Source organism: Bactrocera dorsalis, chromosome 6 (assembly GCF_023373825.1).
Source record: "Bactrocera dorsalis isolate Fly_Bdor chromosome 6, ASM2337382v1, whole genome shotgun sequence".
NCBI lineage: Eukaryota > Metazoa > Arthropoda > Insecta > Diptera > Tephritidae > Bactrocera > Bactrocera dorsalis.
In genome coordinates, this window is record NC_064308.1 from 32762857 (window position 1) to 32779816 (window position 16960).

Below are 16960 nucleotides of genomic sequence, written 5' to 3' on the forward strand. Positions count from 1 at the left end.
TTAAACAAATAGGCGCCATGTACTTTGCTCGTTGCGTTTGCTGGTTTGATGACGAATCAAAAATTCGTAAACGAACAAGTTCCATACTCGCCTTCGCAATATATGTAGAGTGCCGACATTGCGAAGGAAAAACGCATGCGCTAAACGCAATTCCCAATGCGCTTTTCGCCTTACTTAGCATTTTCGCGATAACGACAACGCTTTATAAAGACCCCTAAGTACAAAAGCTCTTGGAAATGGAACAATGCGAAAAAAATTAGATTGAAATACAAAATAACAAAAATGAAATTAAAGGTAATTACGGACAATTTTTTTTTCACCATATTTAAGTATAGTATATATTTTCTATACCATCAGTACACAATGTGTGTTTGGCACATAAGAAGGTAAATTTACACCAAATTTCGTGAAAGAAAAGCCTTTTTTGTGCAGGATAAATGTAAATAAAAACCTAAAATTTAGGTGAATTGAATTTTTCACAACAATTTTCAGTCTATGTGAAAATCTGCAAAAGTTATACAACTTGTTACAAGCACATCTTTGCCATATCACTTTTTTCTATAGGACACCTTGTTTTACCAAAATTCGAAATAAACCATTTTTAACACTTACAAATTTCTTCCCATTTCGCTTCCCGAACTCATAAAGGCCGTGAGTTATTTTCCTTTCATTTTTTGTTATTTATCTTCTCTATCCAATGGTTTTCGTCCTGAATGATTTTTTTGCTTTCAAGATTTATTTACTGATCATCCGCTTTATATCGCAGCAAGTGGCCCTTCATATAACCACGATACGTTGTATTTTCACTTCCTCTCTCTGTGAAAATATTACGAATATTCGTGTGTATACAAGAATGTAAAATGTATATAAGGTATGTATAATTTCACTATAGCTGCTTAATTAAAGAATTACCGAATGTGTTTTAACATAGTACACTGTGCGCTAACAGGAAATTCACTATATTTCATTCATTGCATATACACATACAAATATAACTTAACCTATGAATTTAGCAAGTAGTCTTCTATTTTAATGCATTCTTTCACAGACGACTTTTGCATTTGACTAGCTTAAAATTCCATCAATTTAGTTAAATAGTTTTTTCTTTGGATTTGTTGTATACCTTATTATTTATTATTATTCGAATGCCTTCATCCAGAGGCTAATATATTTGTTTTAATTTCGCTTTTTATATCATGTCCTATGTTAAGTTTTTTAAATATATATGTATTTTTTTGTTTTGAATTTGTTGTACACCTTATTAGCTATTATTATTCGAATGCCTTCATTCTATATATATTTGTTTTAATTTCGCTTTTTTCTTTAAATATGTTGCATTTTTCTAATTTTATTTATTAAGTTGTTAATACTACTCGTGTTTTTATGATTTATATGAATCATTTTTAGATAGTATTGCATTATGACTACATATATGAATGTGTGTTCAATAAAAACTTTTCTGTATAAATACATTTTGTAAGCTTGTTTATAAATTTGCTTATGTATATATTTTAGAAGAAGCCAATTATTTATTAAGTACATATGTATGTATGTATTTGTATAAAAGAAGTATCGCATCAAAGCCCTTTGGTTTACAATTACGTTTTCATATACATATGGGGTATTCCATACCAAATCGACCACTTTTGAACCCGACTCCTTTAGATTTTCCTGAAACTTATCCATCCTTTTCTACCCTCTGAAAAACATTTTCGAGAATTTTTTCAAAATTTTTTGTCCAACTTCAAAAAAGTAATGAATTTTTCAAAAAAATGGCGTTTTAATTTTCAAATAGCCATAACTTTTTTAGAAATTGACTTTTGGGGACCATTTTTTTTTTTTTGATTTTTGTTTTTGAATGAACTTTTCGAAAAAATACACGAAAAAAAATTAACACGATCAATTATATAAAATAATCGGTTTTTTCGTCATTTTTTGGAAGTTCGCCATATTTTGGAAGTTCGCCATTTTTTTCCCTCAAAAAAAAACTTCAATTAATTTGACAACTATCCCTGCTAATCCCGGAGTGGGCCGATTTTTTTTATTTTTTTATTTATTTAAAAAAAATTGTCAAATTTTCAAAAATGAAAAAATTTTTTTTTCGTGACTTTATTTCTATCATATAATTTAACAATTTTATGATATAATATTCTCAAATTATTTACGAATATAATCACCAAGATTCAAATTTTTACCATTAATAAGGTCGATAAACTAGGGTTGGACAATTATAGACTTACCTATAGCCAGTATACTAGAAACTATACTTATTATACTGTCTAAAACATAACCATAACATATATTTTTTATATGATAGAAACAAAGTTTACGGAAAAAAAAATTTTTCATTTTTGAAAATTTGACAATCTTTTTTAAATAAATAAAAAAAATATAAAAAATCGGCCCACTCCGGGATTAGCAGGGATAGTTGTCAAATTAATTGAAGTTTTTTTTGAGAAAAAGAAATGACGAACTTCCAAAAAATGACGAAAAACCCGATTATTTTATATAATTGATTGTGTTAAATTTTTTTCGTGCATTTTTTCGAAAAGTTCATTCAAAAACAAAAATAAAAAAAAAAATGGTCCCCAAAAGTCAATTTCTAAAAAAGTTATGGCTATTTGAAAATAAAAAAGCCATTTTTTTGAAAAATTCATAACTTTTTTGAAGTTGGACAAAAAATTTTGAAAAAATTCTCAAAAATGTTTTTCAAAGGGTAGAAAAGGATGGATAAGTTTCAGCAAAATCTAAAGGGGTCGGGTTCAAAAGTGGTCGATTTGGTATGGAATACCCCATATGCAAACTTACAATTTAGAAGCATTGTCTGCACCTATATACAATGTATATATCAATACTATGTGTACATCAATTTCAATGCACATATGTATGTATATACTAGAGTATCCGCTTATAAAAATTTGCACTAAAAGCAAGCTTTGCAGCATACTATATATAAAAATTTCGCTTTTAAGAAATATACTGTTTGTTTCGCCGTCGAACTGCACTTGTCATGTTGTTGTAAGTGCTTTGCAAGTTTCTTCTTCTTCTTTCAGTAAGCCTTGTCAACCCTATTCGACTTCAGCCTGACGAAATAATGCCTTCCAAGCAACTCTGCTACGAGCGCGCCTTGCATGTACATATAGTTATTTATTATCTCCTAATGCGTGCTACAACCATAAAAAATATGGAAATACAAATTTAGGTGTTTCACATAGTCTCATAAAGTTATAACGATCCGAAAACATAGCGTTCAGAGTTGTATTTGCGTAAACTTATTTTCGAATGCAATCCAACAACAAATTTTTTACACTAGCATAAAAGTTTATGATTTCATAATTTTACGATGCTTTATGACACGTTGTGAGTACCCCAATCTCGTCAAATGCAAAAATACAACGACTGCTGGATGTTGCAATCTTCGTGGCAAGGTAGGGCAGATTCAGGGCATAACTAGTATTATTTCAAAGGATGTAGAATTTTTTTGGAACCTTAGTTGTACTTGGAGGAAAATATACTCAGCAAGAGGCATAGTGAATGTCTGCAGCAGTAAATAACTTTGAACAGAAACTATTAGCATACTTAATTCCCATTCTCGTTCGGCGTATAAATAGAGTGCAAAGGATGACATATGCGGTAAGTTAAGCATTGTGGTAAGTTTCCAGGAAGGTGAAAAAACGCATATGGCTCACCATAACAGAATGCAAGAATACTTCGCAGCCACAAGACTTAAATTCAAGAAGTAACTGGGGAGACACCATGAATAGCTAAAAAAAGGTCTTCAAACGTTTTTTAAGAATGCTGGCAAACAAAGGCTGTATGCGTTCAGCCGAAGATTTCGAATCGCAAAAGTTATGAGCTTCGTAATATTGTAAGTGAAATAATAAACATAGTCTAACAATTTTCTGCAATACGACTAATGAGTGCTTTGCATATTATATCAACCGACGCTACTGAAGTTAACCCATAGACCGATACTACACTTATTGGCGCTTTCACGTCAAAAATTTATCGACACTTATGTGTCAGTTCACTGGGAAATAAAACTCTATCAGCGAATTTTCAGCTTTAATAATGACAAAACTGAGGCCCTTTGAACAGATTAGTCGTCCGTCAGAGGAGACATAAAATGTCTTGTCATTCCTAGGAGGTAATACTTTATCCAGTGGTTTCATGAAAGAATTTTGAGTTCGGATTAGGTGAGTTTTAGAGATGAAAGTTCCTCACTGCCGCTTTCGATTCTTCCCCCTACTATGAAAACAAAAATTCAACTGTTGATCAGCAGAAGCACCTAAATGTTATCAGATGGCAAGATGTAATATATCTATATACATATATCAATCGATTTTATCTATTTTAGCCAATACTCGTACTACATACTATTAACATGGCAGTCAACATTCAGCCATACTATATCCCTCAAAAATTAAATTATATATTACACATAGAACGATATTTTCAGAAAGTCAATTATAGGCACTGGTTTTTTTGTTATAGAGGGAATGAGCAGGGTTATCATACAATTTTGCCTATTTTCAGACATAGATGTAACATGTCTTATGATTATTTGACTAAAACTGAAAACTCTGCGTTGTTCCATAAAATTGAAGTTCCAGTGGAGTGTTCAATTGAATATATGTTAATTTTTTTAATTAAATAAAAAAAAAACAAGTAAAGAAGGGCTAAGTTCGGGTCTAACCCAACATTTCATACTCTTGCAACTTGCAAGGATCACATCCGGTAATGATCGAAGATAGGAATATATCAATCGATTTTATCCATTTTAGCCAATACTACATACTATTAACATGGCAGTCAGCATTCAACATAGTATATATCTTTCCGAAAAAAATCAATTATGGGACTGGTTTTCTCATATTCGGTCAAATAGGCCTCGAGATACCATATCAAATATAAAATTTAATGTGTCCTTTTTATTGATTTACTTTATTTTTAGTTTAGTAAAATTTATATATTTGTATATAATAGGTGGCGCAAAAATAACCTTCCGGTGTTTTTTGCCTGTATTTTTTTTTTGCTTATTTACGTACCCGTCAAGATGGAAATGGGCCGCATCACTCATGATTATTTTTGATGAAAAATCATCTTCCTTCCGTGATTGGCGGTCAGCAGCTAATAGCTGGACTTTGTATCTTCAAATCTTGTACCAAAATTCGCTGTAAACACCGTCGACTGATACCCATTTGCATGGCACATGGTCTGGTCGATGTCAATGGCGCTTCCATGTCATCCTCGACAACAGCTGCAATATTATCTGCAGAACGGCAACTCCGGGGTCAGCCACGCCTGGCAGCATCTCGTGTTGTGCCAATCTCTTCGAGGCAAACGGCTAAACGTCGCAATGTTACACCAGTAGGCGTCGGACGGCCAGGAAATCTGCGACGAAATTCACGTTGTGCCAAAGTCACCGACAGATTATTGGTCAAATAAATAGTCACCAATAACCCGCGTTCTGGAGCAGTGTAGGGTACCATTGTTTATTTACGTGTATTTCTACTGTGTTTACTACACAGATGTCAAAACAGAACTGACATTAGAGGTCAATTGCAAAATTTATAGCATCTTCTGATAGGAGGATTACTTTTGCGCCACCCTGTACATAGCCCTATATTTATCTCGATTAGTTTTAGGTGATACATACAAGATAAAAAAAAACTATTAGACTCTGTAGTAACATGTTGCAAGAGTAAAACTGGTTTCTACGTCCAACATATATTTCACTATTGCAAATATGTGGAGTTTTCTGCTAAAAAGCTCAGTATTAATTGTTGAAATGAAATAATCTGCCATTAACTACCATACATTACACTAACATGACCTTTATATCTTTCAAATATTCTTCCAATAATCCACTTAGGGCCAAATTCAGAGTGATTAGTTAACCAATACCAACGGCCTAACCAACTACTTTTTAGTAGCAATGCTTATATAACTACTCCTTAAACCCCCAACCTCTGTTGGTTAACTACTAGTCAAATAACAGCTAATGTTGCTTTAATTTAATTTTTAAAATATCTAGCGAATATAATATTGAGCCATGTGTCAAGCATATGTGTATATATAATTATAGATCGTCGCCAAAAAAAAATCGTAATCGCCCAAACTTTTTTCTCTTTGGCGTATCACAAGCCACTGTATCAAGAGTTGTCGGAGTAGTATCATATCATATTGCACTTCTATGAAATGAATATATTCATTTCCCGAGAAATAGGAATGAGCAGAATGCTGTTAGAGTAAAAACTTTCGCTAAGCGGCGCGTTTCACTTTTCTGACTAAATTTGTCCGCTGTATTTTCCCATATCTTTCTATTTTCAAAAACTCAAATATAAATGTAAACAGAATACATATGTTTTGGCAATGGTACCAACATTGAAATCCAGAAATATGACGGTGCTGCCACATATTTCCGTTAAGAAAAGTATCAGCTAAGCTCTGCACTGTGAATACTAAGTACTAGTTAACCAATAGTTAATATTTTAGTTTCCAGTTAACTAATAACTGTGAATTCGGCCCTTAATCGCTCATAATTATGTTGCTCACACAAATCGGTATACCCGTTTCCATGCTGTTTTCATTATCGCTTAACTTGCGGTTTCGTAGCGAATGCAATTGCCCGCGTTGGGCCCTTTCCTGTATCAACAAATCATCGAAGCCACTTATGCTTTCGAATTTCTGCACATATTTTACATCAACGGCATTGTTTACAACATTATACAATGTGTGGCCAGCATTTTCAGCATTCGTCTTAATTATGAGTTGCGACGAGGCCAGCTTTTGATGTTGCTGCTATTGATTTGGACTTAGTGACTGCTTCGACTCCATATACAACATATATTTTGGCAGCAATTTATATTCAACACAAATACCCTTACTACTCGGTATCTCCGCGATTGTTTGTTGGTTAGCAGATTCTAGCACACCATGTGCAGATATAATGGTTTCATCATCCACGTCGTGCATGTTACGCTCAGAAATTGGTGAATAATCACTCCCTTGATTACATTTTATCGAGCTTTTCGACAGCGGTTGGCAATAATCAGTGCCCATATCTGAACTATGTGCCAGCTGAAATTGCTGGTCGTATGATATTACAGCTTTTTCTACCAAATTTTGTATTTTTTCATTGGTGTTAAGAATACAGTCCCCAACAGTGTCTCTTCCATTGTGCTCAGCTATCTCTGAGTTACAACTACTTATGAGTATTTCACCTGAATCGTCATTTTCAAGGGCGAATTCGGTTAGTACTTTGTTCACAATGCTCTGAACAACCGCATTACCATTGATGTTTTCATTCCCACTTCCTTCGACTTCATAAGCGTTATGGATTTCGGCAGCACTGATTCTGAAGTTGTTAGCATTTTCTTCTTGTCTGCTATCTTCACAACCCCTAACAGCAACTGCAAGGTGTTTTGCCAGATTACTGCAATCTGAATCGCCACCTGATGAAAAAAGAAACTGATCCATACTACTACTATTTATTGAATGTTCGACTAGGTCCGTCGTCATGAATTGCGTTGCATTCCGAAAATCGGAATCCTCCTCGATGATATTACTTTGAACAATATTGATGCCATTTCCTTCTGAGTAGTTCTCTTCGGTGTCAATATGCCTTAAGAAATTTTCAGATTTAAAGCTTAATCGTTTCTTACCGAAATCTTTGATATTGTCACCACAATTTTTGTCAAAACTGTTTCGAGTTTCCCTAGGTAAAATTTGACTGTTTTGCACATTATTGTTGCGTTCTCTATAAGCGTATTTCGGTTTAAAGCCAATAATTTTATTTTCATCTGCTTGGCTCTTCGACTCCCAATTTGACAGGGACTCATTCAGTGCATCTTTACGTACTAAAGCATTACTGAAATTGGTCTCTAAAACAACGGTGGTGTTTTCCGATTCAATGCTGCACATATCTTCGACAACAATAGCTGTTGTAGTTCCATTTGTTATGTATGGTTTACTTTGGGTCCTAGGATTAGTCAAATTCTTATTGGTCAAAAGAATTTCAGCGGAACGTACTACTGATACCGCAGAGTTAAAGGACGGAACTGAAGTGGATATTTTACCCGTCCTAGCATGCATACGCTCATAACGTTTGTAACGCAAGTCGTGTGAATGTTGCAATGATGACATATCGCTTTTGTATGTGTTTTTGTTAAATATTTGCTGATGGCTTCTGTTTTTACATTTCTTCAGCTGCTGTTTTTTTTCGTTTGGCGGTTTCTGCTGTAGTGGCTGACTTTTGTTCCCTTGCTGTCGATGATGTCGTTGCTGTTCTTCTTTGTTTATTTTGTCTGTATGGTGTCACAACATATCGTGATTAGCTGGATCATTAACGTGTTCACCTTCTAGGTCGAAATCATCATGGCTCAAGTGCAAGTCCATATCAGCATCATCATCTAAATCTAATGAATGCTGATTGCTCGGCGAAAGCGACTGATGATGTTGATGTGAATGCTGATATTGTTGGTGATGATAGCTGCGGTGATTATTATTGCTATTATTATTACTTAAGCGATTGTTTCCGTTGCCACTGCTACTATGACGATGCGTGCCTAAACCTATTGAATCATCATCACGCCATTTATCCATAGAACGACGACGTGCATTCATAAAGAAATTCCCTACCGTGGTCGGTTCTAATCCCAATTGACGAGCAATTGTTACTTGCATCTCTTTCGAAGGCCTCTTTGTTTCCTAGAAAAAATTCACAATAACACAAACGATTGTATATTCAACATTAAAAGCCAAACAATCCATATGTTAAAAGTTTGAACTCACTTTAAATATTGCTTGAAGTGTTCGCCTCTGCAGATCAGTGAATACCAGTCGCGGCTTCTTTGGTTGGGGCATATGCTCTATATGAGGCTCTTCTTTACGACGGCACATCCCGTTTCCGCTTACATTACCTATAATGTTAAAGGCAAAGTTAATAAACAAATTAAGAAATACGGATGGCTCATTTGTATTTACCACAATTGGATATATTTGAAACGATAACGTTGTTAGTACCAATACTAGTTGAATTGCTCACTTGGCCGCTATTACTGCTGGTGCTGCTACGTTGGGGTATCTGTGCTGCTGCCATCCGTAGCGCTGACATTCGTTGAAACTCTGGTTCTTGTAACCATTTGAACATACGTCGGAAAGTCTCGCGGCCGGACTTGAGTTTTGACCAAGGCTTGGGGTTACGCAGGAGATCAGAGAGTGTACCTTGTGAACGACAAAGCACGCGCTGTGCAAATATTGCCTGCGGAATACTATATCGTTTCAATTCTGCAGATATGCGCTGGGCCAGATCTTTAGTATTGATTTCCTCCATATCGGCACTGCTGGTGAGAGCACCACTTCCTCCACTTCCAATACCAGCACCGCCACTTGCCCCCCCACTGCTACTACAGGTACTGCCACCGCCACCTATTGTATTGCAACCACTAGATCCACTCGAACTGTTACTACCATTATTAATAGTTGTTACATGTTGAATATTAAGTTGTAAGTGCTGTTGATCACTTTGAGAATGCTGTTGAGAAAGTTGGCGCTGCGGCTGTCCCATATTGCATAAAGTATTGTTGTTGCTAAGCAAATTTTGTCCACCCATTACACTGGGGAGACGCAAGCTACTGCTGCTAACATTTAAGTTGCAGTCGCTGGTTACAGGATGTGACTGTTTGCCAATGTGGTGCTGTTGTGATGTTACAGTGACTAAATGTTGCTGTTGTGAATGCGTATGACTCATGGGTTGTTGGATGGTTAGAAGAGTTGTAGCTGTTCCCATCATATCGTTTGGCGGAGGCGATGGTGTAAGCGATACAGCAACAGCATCTTGTTCCAGCCGTGAAATGTCAGGGATATCTCTACTGCCTAGCGAAGCAGCGGATAAAGTTGCCATTGCTCCATTTATGGGCGGCAATGTTACGATAGGTTGATTGATCATACTACAGCTTCCTGGAGAATTTAACGATACTGAACCAGCTGATACAGAATGTGGACTCAAAATAGGGCTGTGCTGTAAATGCAAATGGGAATTTCGTTCACCGGATGTGGAGGAGGACGATGGTGTTGAAGTCACCAAGAGATCCCGCTGATGTATACTGTATGGTGATTCGTAACCCGTTACAACAACATTTTCCTCAACCACCGTTCCATTACCAATAGTTACGGGTTGGGAAAGACATATAACATGCTTTCGTGAATCAGACTGGTTAATATGAAGAGATGTTGTCCCAGTAGTAAGATTGGTGTTACCAGAGACATTGTTAGTGATAATACCATCGGTAGTTGTTTTACAGGTAGACGACAGCGTAGGAGAGTGCAATTCAGTAGAATGGCTATATGCAGATTGTGGAGAGAGGGCACCACATGGGCTTGGGGATGCAGTATGTAATTCACACGCTACCACCATGCCCGATAAAGTATGCGATGGTGAGGTACTGTAATTGTGTGAAGGTGACATTGACATACCTATTGATGGTAGCTTATCATAAGAAGAATATGGCGATTGTACTCCACTAAGGCTGCTTAAACTAAGACCACCCAGACTGCCCTGATTCGGCATTACTGCAAATGGCCCAACGCCACTCGATGAGGAATTGCTATTACTACCAGCACCACCTCCAACACAATTACCACCGACGCTTACACCGCCGCCATTTATATGGCCACCGTAAGCAAACTTTTCGGACATTGTTGATATAGGTGGTAATGGTTGCAACGGTGTCAATGTCGCATATGAAGATGTTGGGCTAAAGCTGGGCGGAGAAATGCGCTCATTCACCGATGTCAAAGTTTGATAAGAAGTCGGTTGAAGAGAGTTTTCATCAACAGCGCCTAGCTCTGGACTAAGCATATGAGAAGCGGAGTCGCGGGAATCTTCATGTTGTTGCACAATTACTGTCAAAGTTTCGTGATGCGATGCTTGATGATCACTTGTCTGTGGTGCAGAAAGCGTATTTCTATAGTTGTTATTTGATACGCCATCCTGATGACCATGATGTGACTGCTGACGTTCATGTAAACTATCATGGGAATTCTGCGACATCGAATTGCTGCCATTTCTATTACCTCCAGCGCTCACGTAGTGATGGTGCAGCAATTGCTGTTGGTGTAATTGAACATGTTGATGGTGATGTTGATTTAATGTCACCTCCACTGCGTCCGTTGAAAGTTCATCGATTCCACTTACACCGACGTCAACATCAATATGAGGTACATCTAAGGTTCTACGGTCGCTACAATGATTTTCATCTCTTTGCTTACCAATCTTTTTACTGCCTTCGTCATGCTCCTCTATTACAACCACTTGGTCCTCCTGTTTGATTTCAATAATGTTTGTTGCAGTGCCAGAGTTTGGCGAAGAACAAACTGACAATTCATTAAGAGTAACATCGGAGCCTACAAAGTTCACAGGGCTGCCATCATGTAAACGATCTTTTTGTTTTTGCTGAGTGTGATGCTCTCCAAGGTCTTGGAGATTTTGATGTTCATTTGCAATTTGTAACAGCTGTTGATGAGGTGATGTCACAAGCTGATGATGCTGATATAAATGACGATGTTGATTGTCTACATGCTGCCTATTCAACTGTTGTTCATGTTGACTTTGAGCGGAAACTGTTGTTGACGTTTGAAATGTCGAATGCACCGGGCTATGACTAAGGCCATCAATAATTGTGCGTACCATTACGACTGGGCCAGCACCTTCTACGTCTGTGATGGTTCCATCACTGGTTGTTACTACTGTATGTGCAACCACATTATGATCGTCTATGATGACATTGTGGGCAGAGAGAGCTGAAGTCGGTGAAGATGACGGCGTGCGATGCCCATCTACTAGCGCTGAATTTTGCGACAATGATGCGTGATCCACGCTCACGCCAACATCGGACACACGCCGTGCAGACGCTGAAGATGCAGTGGCGGTTATCAAACCGCTCTCGTCGACTAGCTGACTGGTGAGTGACTGCTGATCGATAATATCGCTTATCGACGCCATGCTTATCTTGATAATCGAATTACGTAAGTTTTTCATTTATGAATCTCATAAGCAGCGTTTCAGTAACGTATTCATTGGACACACAAACCGTATGATATCAGCTGCTATCAACATCCGATAAAACATTGCATAGTTCTAGGCATATCTGAAAGAAAAATTCAATTAAATTAAGGGGTACACCTAGTGTAACAGCCTAAAATAGGTGATTTTTTTAAGTATATAATACAAAGCACTGTATACATTGTTTAAAAATTTTAAATCTTTATTAACACATACTATATTCTAAGAATATTTAGTACATTTTTAGGCGGCAAAATCTTAAAATTTTCGTGTTACAAGCAATCTACTACACTGCTGCGGGGATTCTGGCTAAAAAAAATCCACACAAAGATATTATTTTTTGGTTTTTTTTCGATCTTAGGGAATTGTACAGTTTCTAAGGTCAAAGAAAAATCAAAAAATGACAATATGGGACGTTTCCAAAAGTTTACTTTACTCAAAATTTGTTTTTTGTTAGTGGTCGCATCATTTGTAAAAACGCGTTTAAAGATAAACTGAAGCATGATAGTCATGATGTCATGACAGTCATATTCTATATGTTCATCCTCGTTCCTACCAGCCTATAAAAAGACAGGACGGTTTTTCGACTTTTCTCATTTTATACAAATATTTCTTTGACTTGATTTTACCCGGATGACATCTCAGTAACATAACATTTCATGTCACCATTTATCCTTTTGGACCATTCTTTTAAGTTTCTGATTAGCCTGGCCGCCCGTCTACTGTCCCTCCTTCCAGCGATCGCCATTGTTCCAAGGTATCGTTCTTTATTTTCTTCTTTGCGGTGGTAACACTAGATTGTTGTTTCTCAACTACATTTTCTTTCGTTCAAATGCTAGTAATTCGATGGCCGTGCTACCGCTTATTTCAGATACACTACTACCGAGAATATCATGCAGTCAGTACTACTCTTGCATCAGCTTATTCCTCAATAAGGCTGTTCATAACTATGCTTTGTGGGTAGTGAGAGCTGGAGCTGAAGCTCTGCAAGAGTGCATTCAGTGATGTCGACATTAGAAGCTTCCGTTTTTCCTGTCTCGGTCCTCGTACATTGGCCCTCAACTTGCTAAGTTGGAAAATTATTTTGGATAGGGTGTTGGATTTATGCCAAGTAGGTAAGTCCGGAGTCTAATCTTACACAAAATTTGTTTTTGTCCTGTTTTTGTATTCATAACTATTATAGTCGGAATATCCTTCTTTGTTAGCAATATCAGTTCGGTTTTTTAGTGGAAAATTTAAGACCTCTCGCGGCATTGTGTAAAGCAGGCAAATCAAGGCTTAACGTAGCATCTAACGAGACCTTTAAGCTTCGTGGTCTCCACTTTTAAGCAAAGGTATGTAAGTATTTTGAAGTTTTCTTCTAATGCTTCGGCCAAGTTTTCCCATCGAACGTGGTTGAAGGCGTTCTGTTCGTCAATGGTGACAAGTAAAAAACGCGTCTGTGATTGTTGCATTCTCAATTGTCCCTGTCATGTTGATTTATCCGGCAATAAACCCTACAGTTTGGGTAATAAGCTGCCTGCCCTCGTGATTGCTTCTTCTACCCTTGGTTTCATCAGTATTTCGAGAAGCTTAGTTGTGTAAGAGAGGCCACTATGCTGAAGGGCTTTATGGATCTCTTTTTTTTTTTGCTAATTAACGACAGCCTTTGTATTTTCCAAACGTCTGAGGCGGATTTCTGTACTACACTTGAGTAAGCTGTAACATGTTTGGTCCAGTGATAATTGTGTGGGTTTGATTGGTACAAATTTTTCAGGAAGGATCGAGAACGCGTTGACGACGAACCACGTACAGGACGACCATCAACATCAACTGATAATCAACACGTCAAGAAAATAAAGAAACTGTTACTTGAAAATCGACGAATAACAATCAGAGATCTTACAGACGTCGTTGCAATGTCGGAAGAATCACTGAAAACAATTTTAAAAGATTCTTTTTCTTTACTGGCGTAGACACCGCTTACGCGATTATAGCAGAGTTAGCAACAGCGCGCCAGTCGTTTCTTCTTTTCGCTACGTAGCGCCAATTGGATATTCCAAGCGAAATAAGGTCCTTCCAACGGAGTGGCTTCTGCTTTCCCCAGCGGGTACTGCGTCAAATACTTTCAGAGCAGGAGTGTTTTCGTCCGTTCGAACGACATGACCTAGCCAGCGTAGCCGCTGTCTTTTAAATCGCTGACTTATGTCAATGTTATCATATATCTCGTACAGCTCATCGTTCCATCGAATGCGATATTCGCCGTGGCCAACGCGCAAAGGACCATAAAACTTTCGCAGAACCTTTCTCTCGAAAACTCGCAACGTCGACTCATCAGTTGTTGTCATCGTCCGGGTCTCTGCACCACGTAGCAGGACGGTAATAATGAGTGACTTATAGAGTTTGGTTTTGTTCGTCGAGAGAGGACTTTACTTTTCAATTGCCTACTCAGTCCGAAGTAGCACCTGTTGGCAAGAGTTATCCTACGTTAGATTTCCAGACTGACATTGTTGGTGGTGTTTACGCTGGTTCCAAGATAGACGAAATTATGTACGACTTCAAAGTTAGGACTATCAACGGTGACGTGAGAGCCAAGTCGCGAGTGCGACGACTATTTGTTTGATGACAGGAGATATTTCGTCTTGCCATCGTTTACTGCCAGACCCATGTGCTTCGCTTCCTTGTCCAGTCGGGAGAAAGCAGAACTAACGGCGCGGGTGTTGAGGTCGATAATGTTAATGTCTGTGAAACAATGTTCTTCGACTACCAGAATCTCGTGCCACATATTACTACTGACAATATGTCTTGAGTCTACGTTTACGACCCGGAAACAGGCGGTAATCCTGAAAAAGGTGTACCGATTCTGAAGAACCACTGGAAAGCAGGATAAAATTAAAAGTTAAGTTGACAGTTTTCTTCGATTATCGAGATGTAGTGCACTCCGAATTCCGTCTGACCGGCCAAACTGTCGGAAAACTATTGTATATATAATATATATATATATATTAGGGTGTGCCATTCTGAGGCAACCTTTTTTTTCACCTGAAAAACAGGCTAAAAACTTTCGAAAATGTGTAAAAAAAAGTCACTCAAAAGATGAGTTCCTAATATTAATATTAAGAGGTGCCTATTTCAAATTTTCTGTTTTCCATACAAATTACATAGAAAAAAAATCATTTTTTTTTTTTGTGGTGGTTATTGTGCGGAGGTTTTATATGTGCACGCGACGGCGGCCAGTAGGGAAGGTAAACTCGATTTCGAAAAATTTACATTCGAAAAATGTCAAGAACCGGTTCTTAATCCACTTCGACTACTGAAAATCGATTTTTAAAAATCGATTATTTTACAAGAAAACTCGATTTTCGAGTAGAATCGGGATCGAGTTTACCATCCCTACTGGCAGCTATCGGGGCACATATAAAACCTCCGCACAATAACCACCACAAAAAAAAATGATTTTTTTTCCATGTAATTTATATGGAAAACAGAAAATTTGAAAGAGGCACCTCTTAATATTAATATTAGGAACTCATCTTTTGAGTGACTTTTTTTTACACATTTTCGAAAGTTTTGAGCCTGTTTTTCAGTTGAAATGACACACCCTAATCACCTCCGATACAAAACTAAAGGTCAAGCAGGCGTAATTGTCAAGCAGTTCACATTAAATGACGATAATTTCAATTTAGCTTGGGAAGCTTTAAGACAAAGATATGCAAATGAGGGAATATTAGTTGTTAAGCAAGTAACGACACTATTAAACTTGCCTAAAATCAAGAAAGAAACAAGTGAAGAATTTGTAAAACTACAATCCACTGTTTCTAATTGTTTGTCGATTCTGTCGACACAAAATATTCCCACAGACAGCTGGGACCCAATTCTGGTAAACATTTGCATCGCCGCATTACCAGAAAAGTCGTTACTTCTATGGGAACAATCGCTCTCATCACGAAAAAAGTGCCCAACGTGGCAACAAATGAAAGATTTTCTCACAACCCAATATGAAATTGCAGAAAGGTAGAAGAAAATATAATCAAAAATAAGAACATTAAACACGACCAGAATAGAAGCTTAAATAGACCCCAAGCTAGAAGCAAAAACAAATCAAATAGAATTTTTAACAAAATACAAGCATTCACATCCGAACAGAGACAACATACGTCATGCGAACTATGCACAAGAGGGCATAAACTTAAAACTTGCGAGAAGTTAAAAAAATTAAACATTAACGAAAGGAACATTTTTGTCAGATCAAAAAGACTCTGTACAAACTGCTTGTCTCATACACATAATCTTAAAAATTGCAAAAGCAAATTTAACTGCTTATATTGTCATAAAAGACATCATACAATGCTTCATTACAGCAGATATCTCATCTCACCTCAAAGAAGCTCTTATACAAAAAGAACCACAGGTTTAATTGCAAAAGCAAACCCTGAAACCCAAAATTCGAAAAATTGCCAAGAGACACCATGTTGCTCAAAGGCAAGTTAAATAAGTTAAACAATTCTTATTATTTCAATTATTTATTTTATAGCAATTTGGTGGACTACTGCTGCACCTTATGAGCTACAATTTATAACTAAAACTTAAATCTAAAGAAAAGTATATCTAGAGCCTATGTTTACTATTAGCTACGTGGCTTTGCATTGTTTCACTATTAACCTTTAACTGGTGACAAGCGGTCTCACAGGCCGAGCGGAGTCAGTGAAACATCATTTCACCCCCTGATTTTAGTTTTTACATAGATTGTATTAGAAAGTTAATAATTAAAAATCACATTTAGAGCCAATTGAGTAGTTTTATTTTATCATTTTATATATTCATTTAATGGATTGAAAGACTGCAGTAAGCTATCGTATATAGTTTCGATGCTATAGACCAGTTAAGTTACACAAAAATCATGTCACCAGTTGA

The 16960-nt window shown here is 37.0% G+C and overlaps 1 protein-coding gene and 1 pseudogene across 6 annotated transcripts in view; both read right to left on the reverse strand.

Moving 5' to 3' along the window:
* Positions 1–916: 916 nt before the first annotated feature.
* Positions 917–8148, reverse strand: LOC115066111 (uncharacterized; annotated as a pseudogene).
* LOC105224258 (homeobox protein onecut) overlaps positions 917–16960 on the reverse strand; it is an 87008-nt gene continuing 70964 nt past the window's right edge. For all 6 annotated transcript variants that reach the window (XM_049460250.1, XM_049460254.1, XM_049460253.1 and 3 more), the window contains 3 exons: positions 8989–12152; positions 8797–8924; positions 917–8712 (listed from right to left, as the gene is read on the reverse strand). In XM_049460250.1, the coding sequence (XP_049316207.1) occupies positions 8320–8712; positions 8797–8924; positions 8989–12043 (3576 nt within the window). In that variant the 5' untranslated portion in view covers positions 12044–12152 and the 3' untranslated portion in view covers positions 917–8319. The remainder of the gene's footprint in view (positions 8713–8796; positions 8925–8988; positions 12153–16960) is intronic.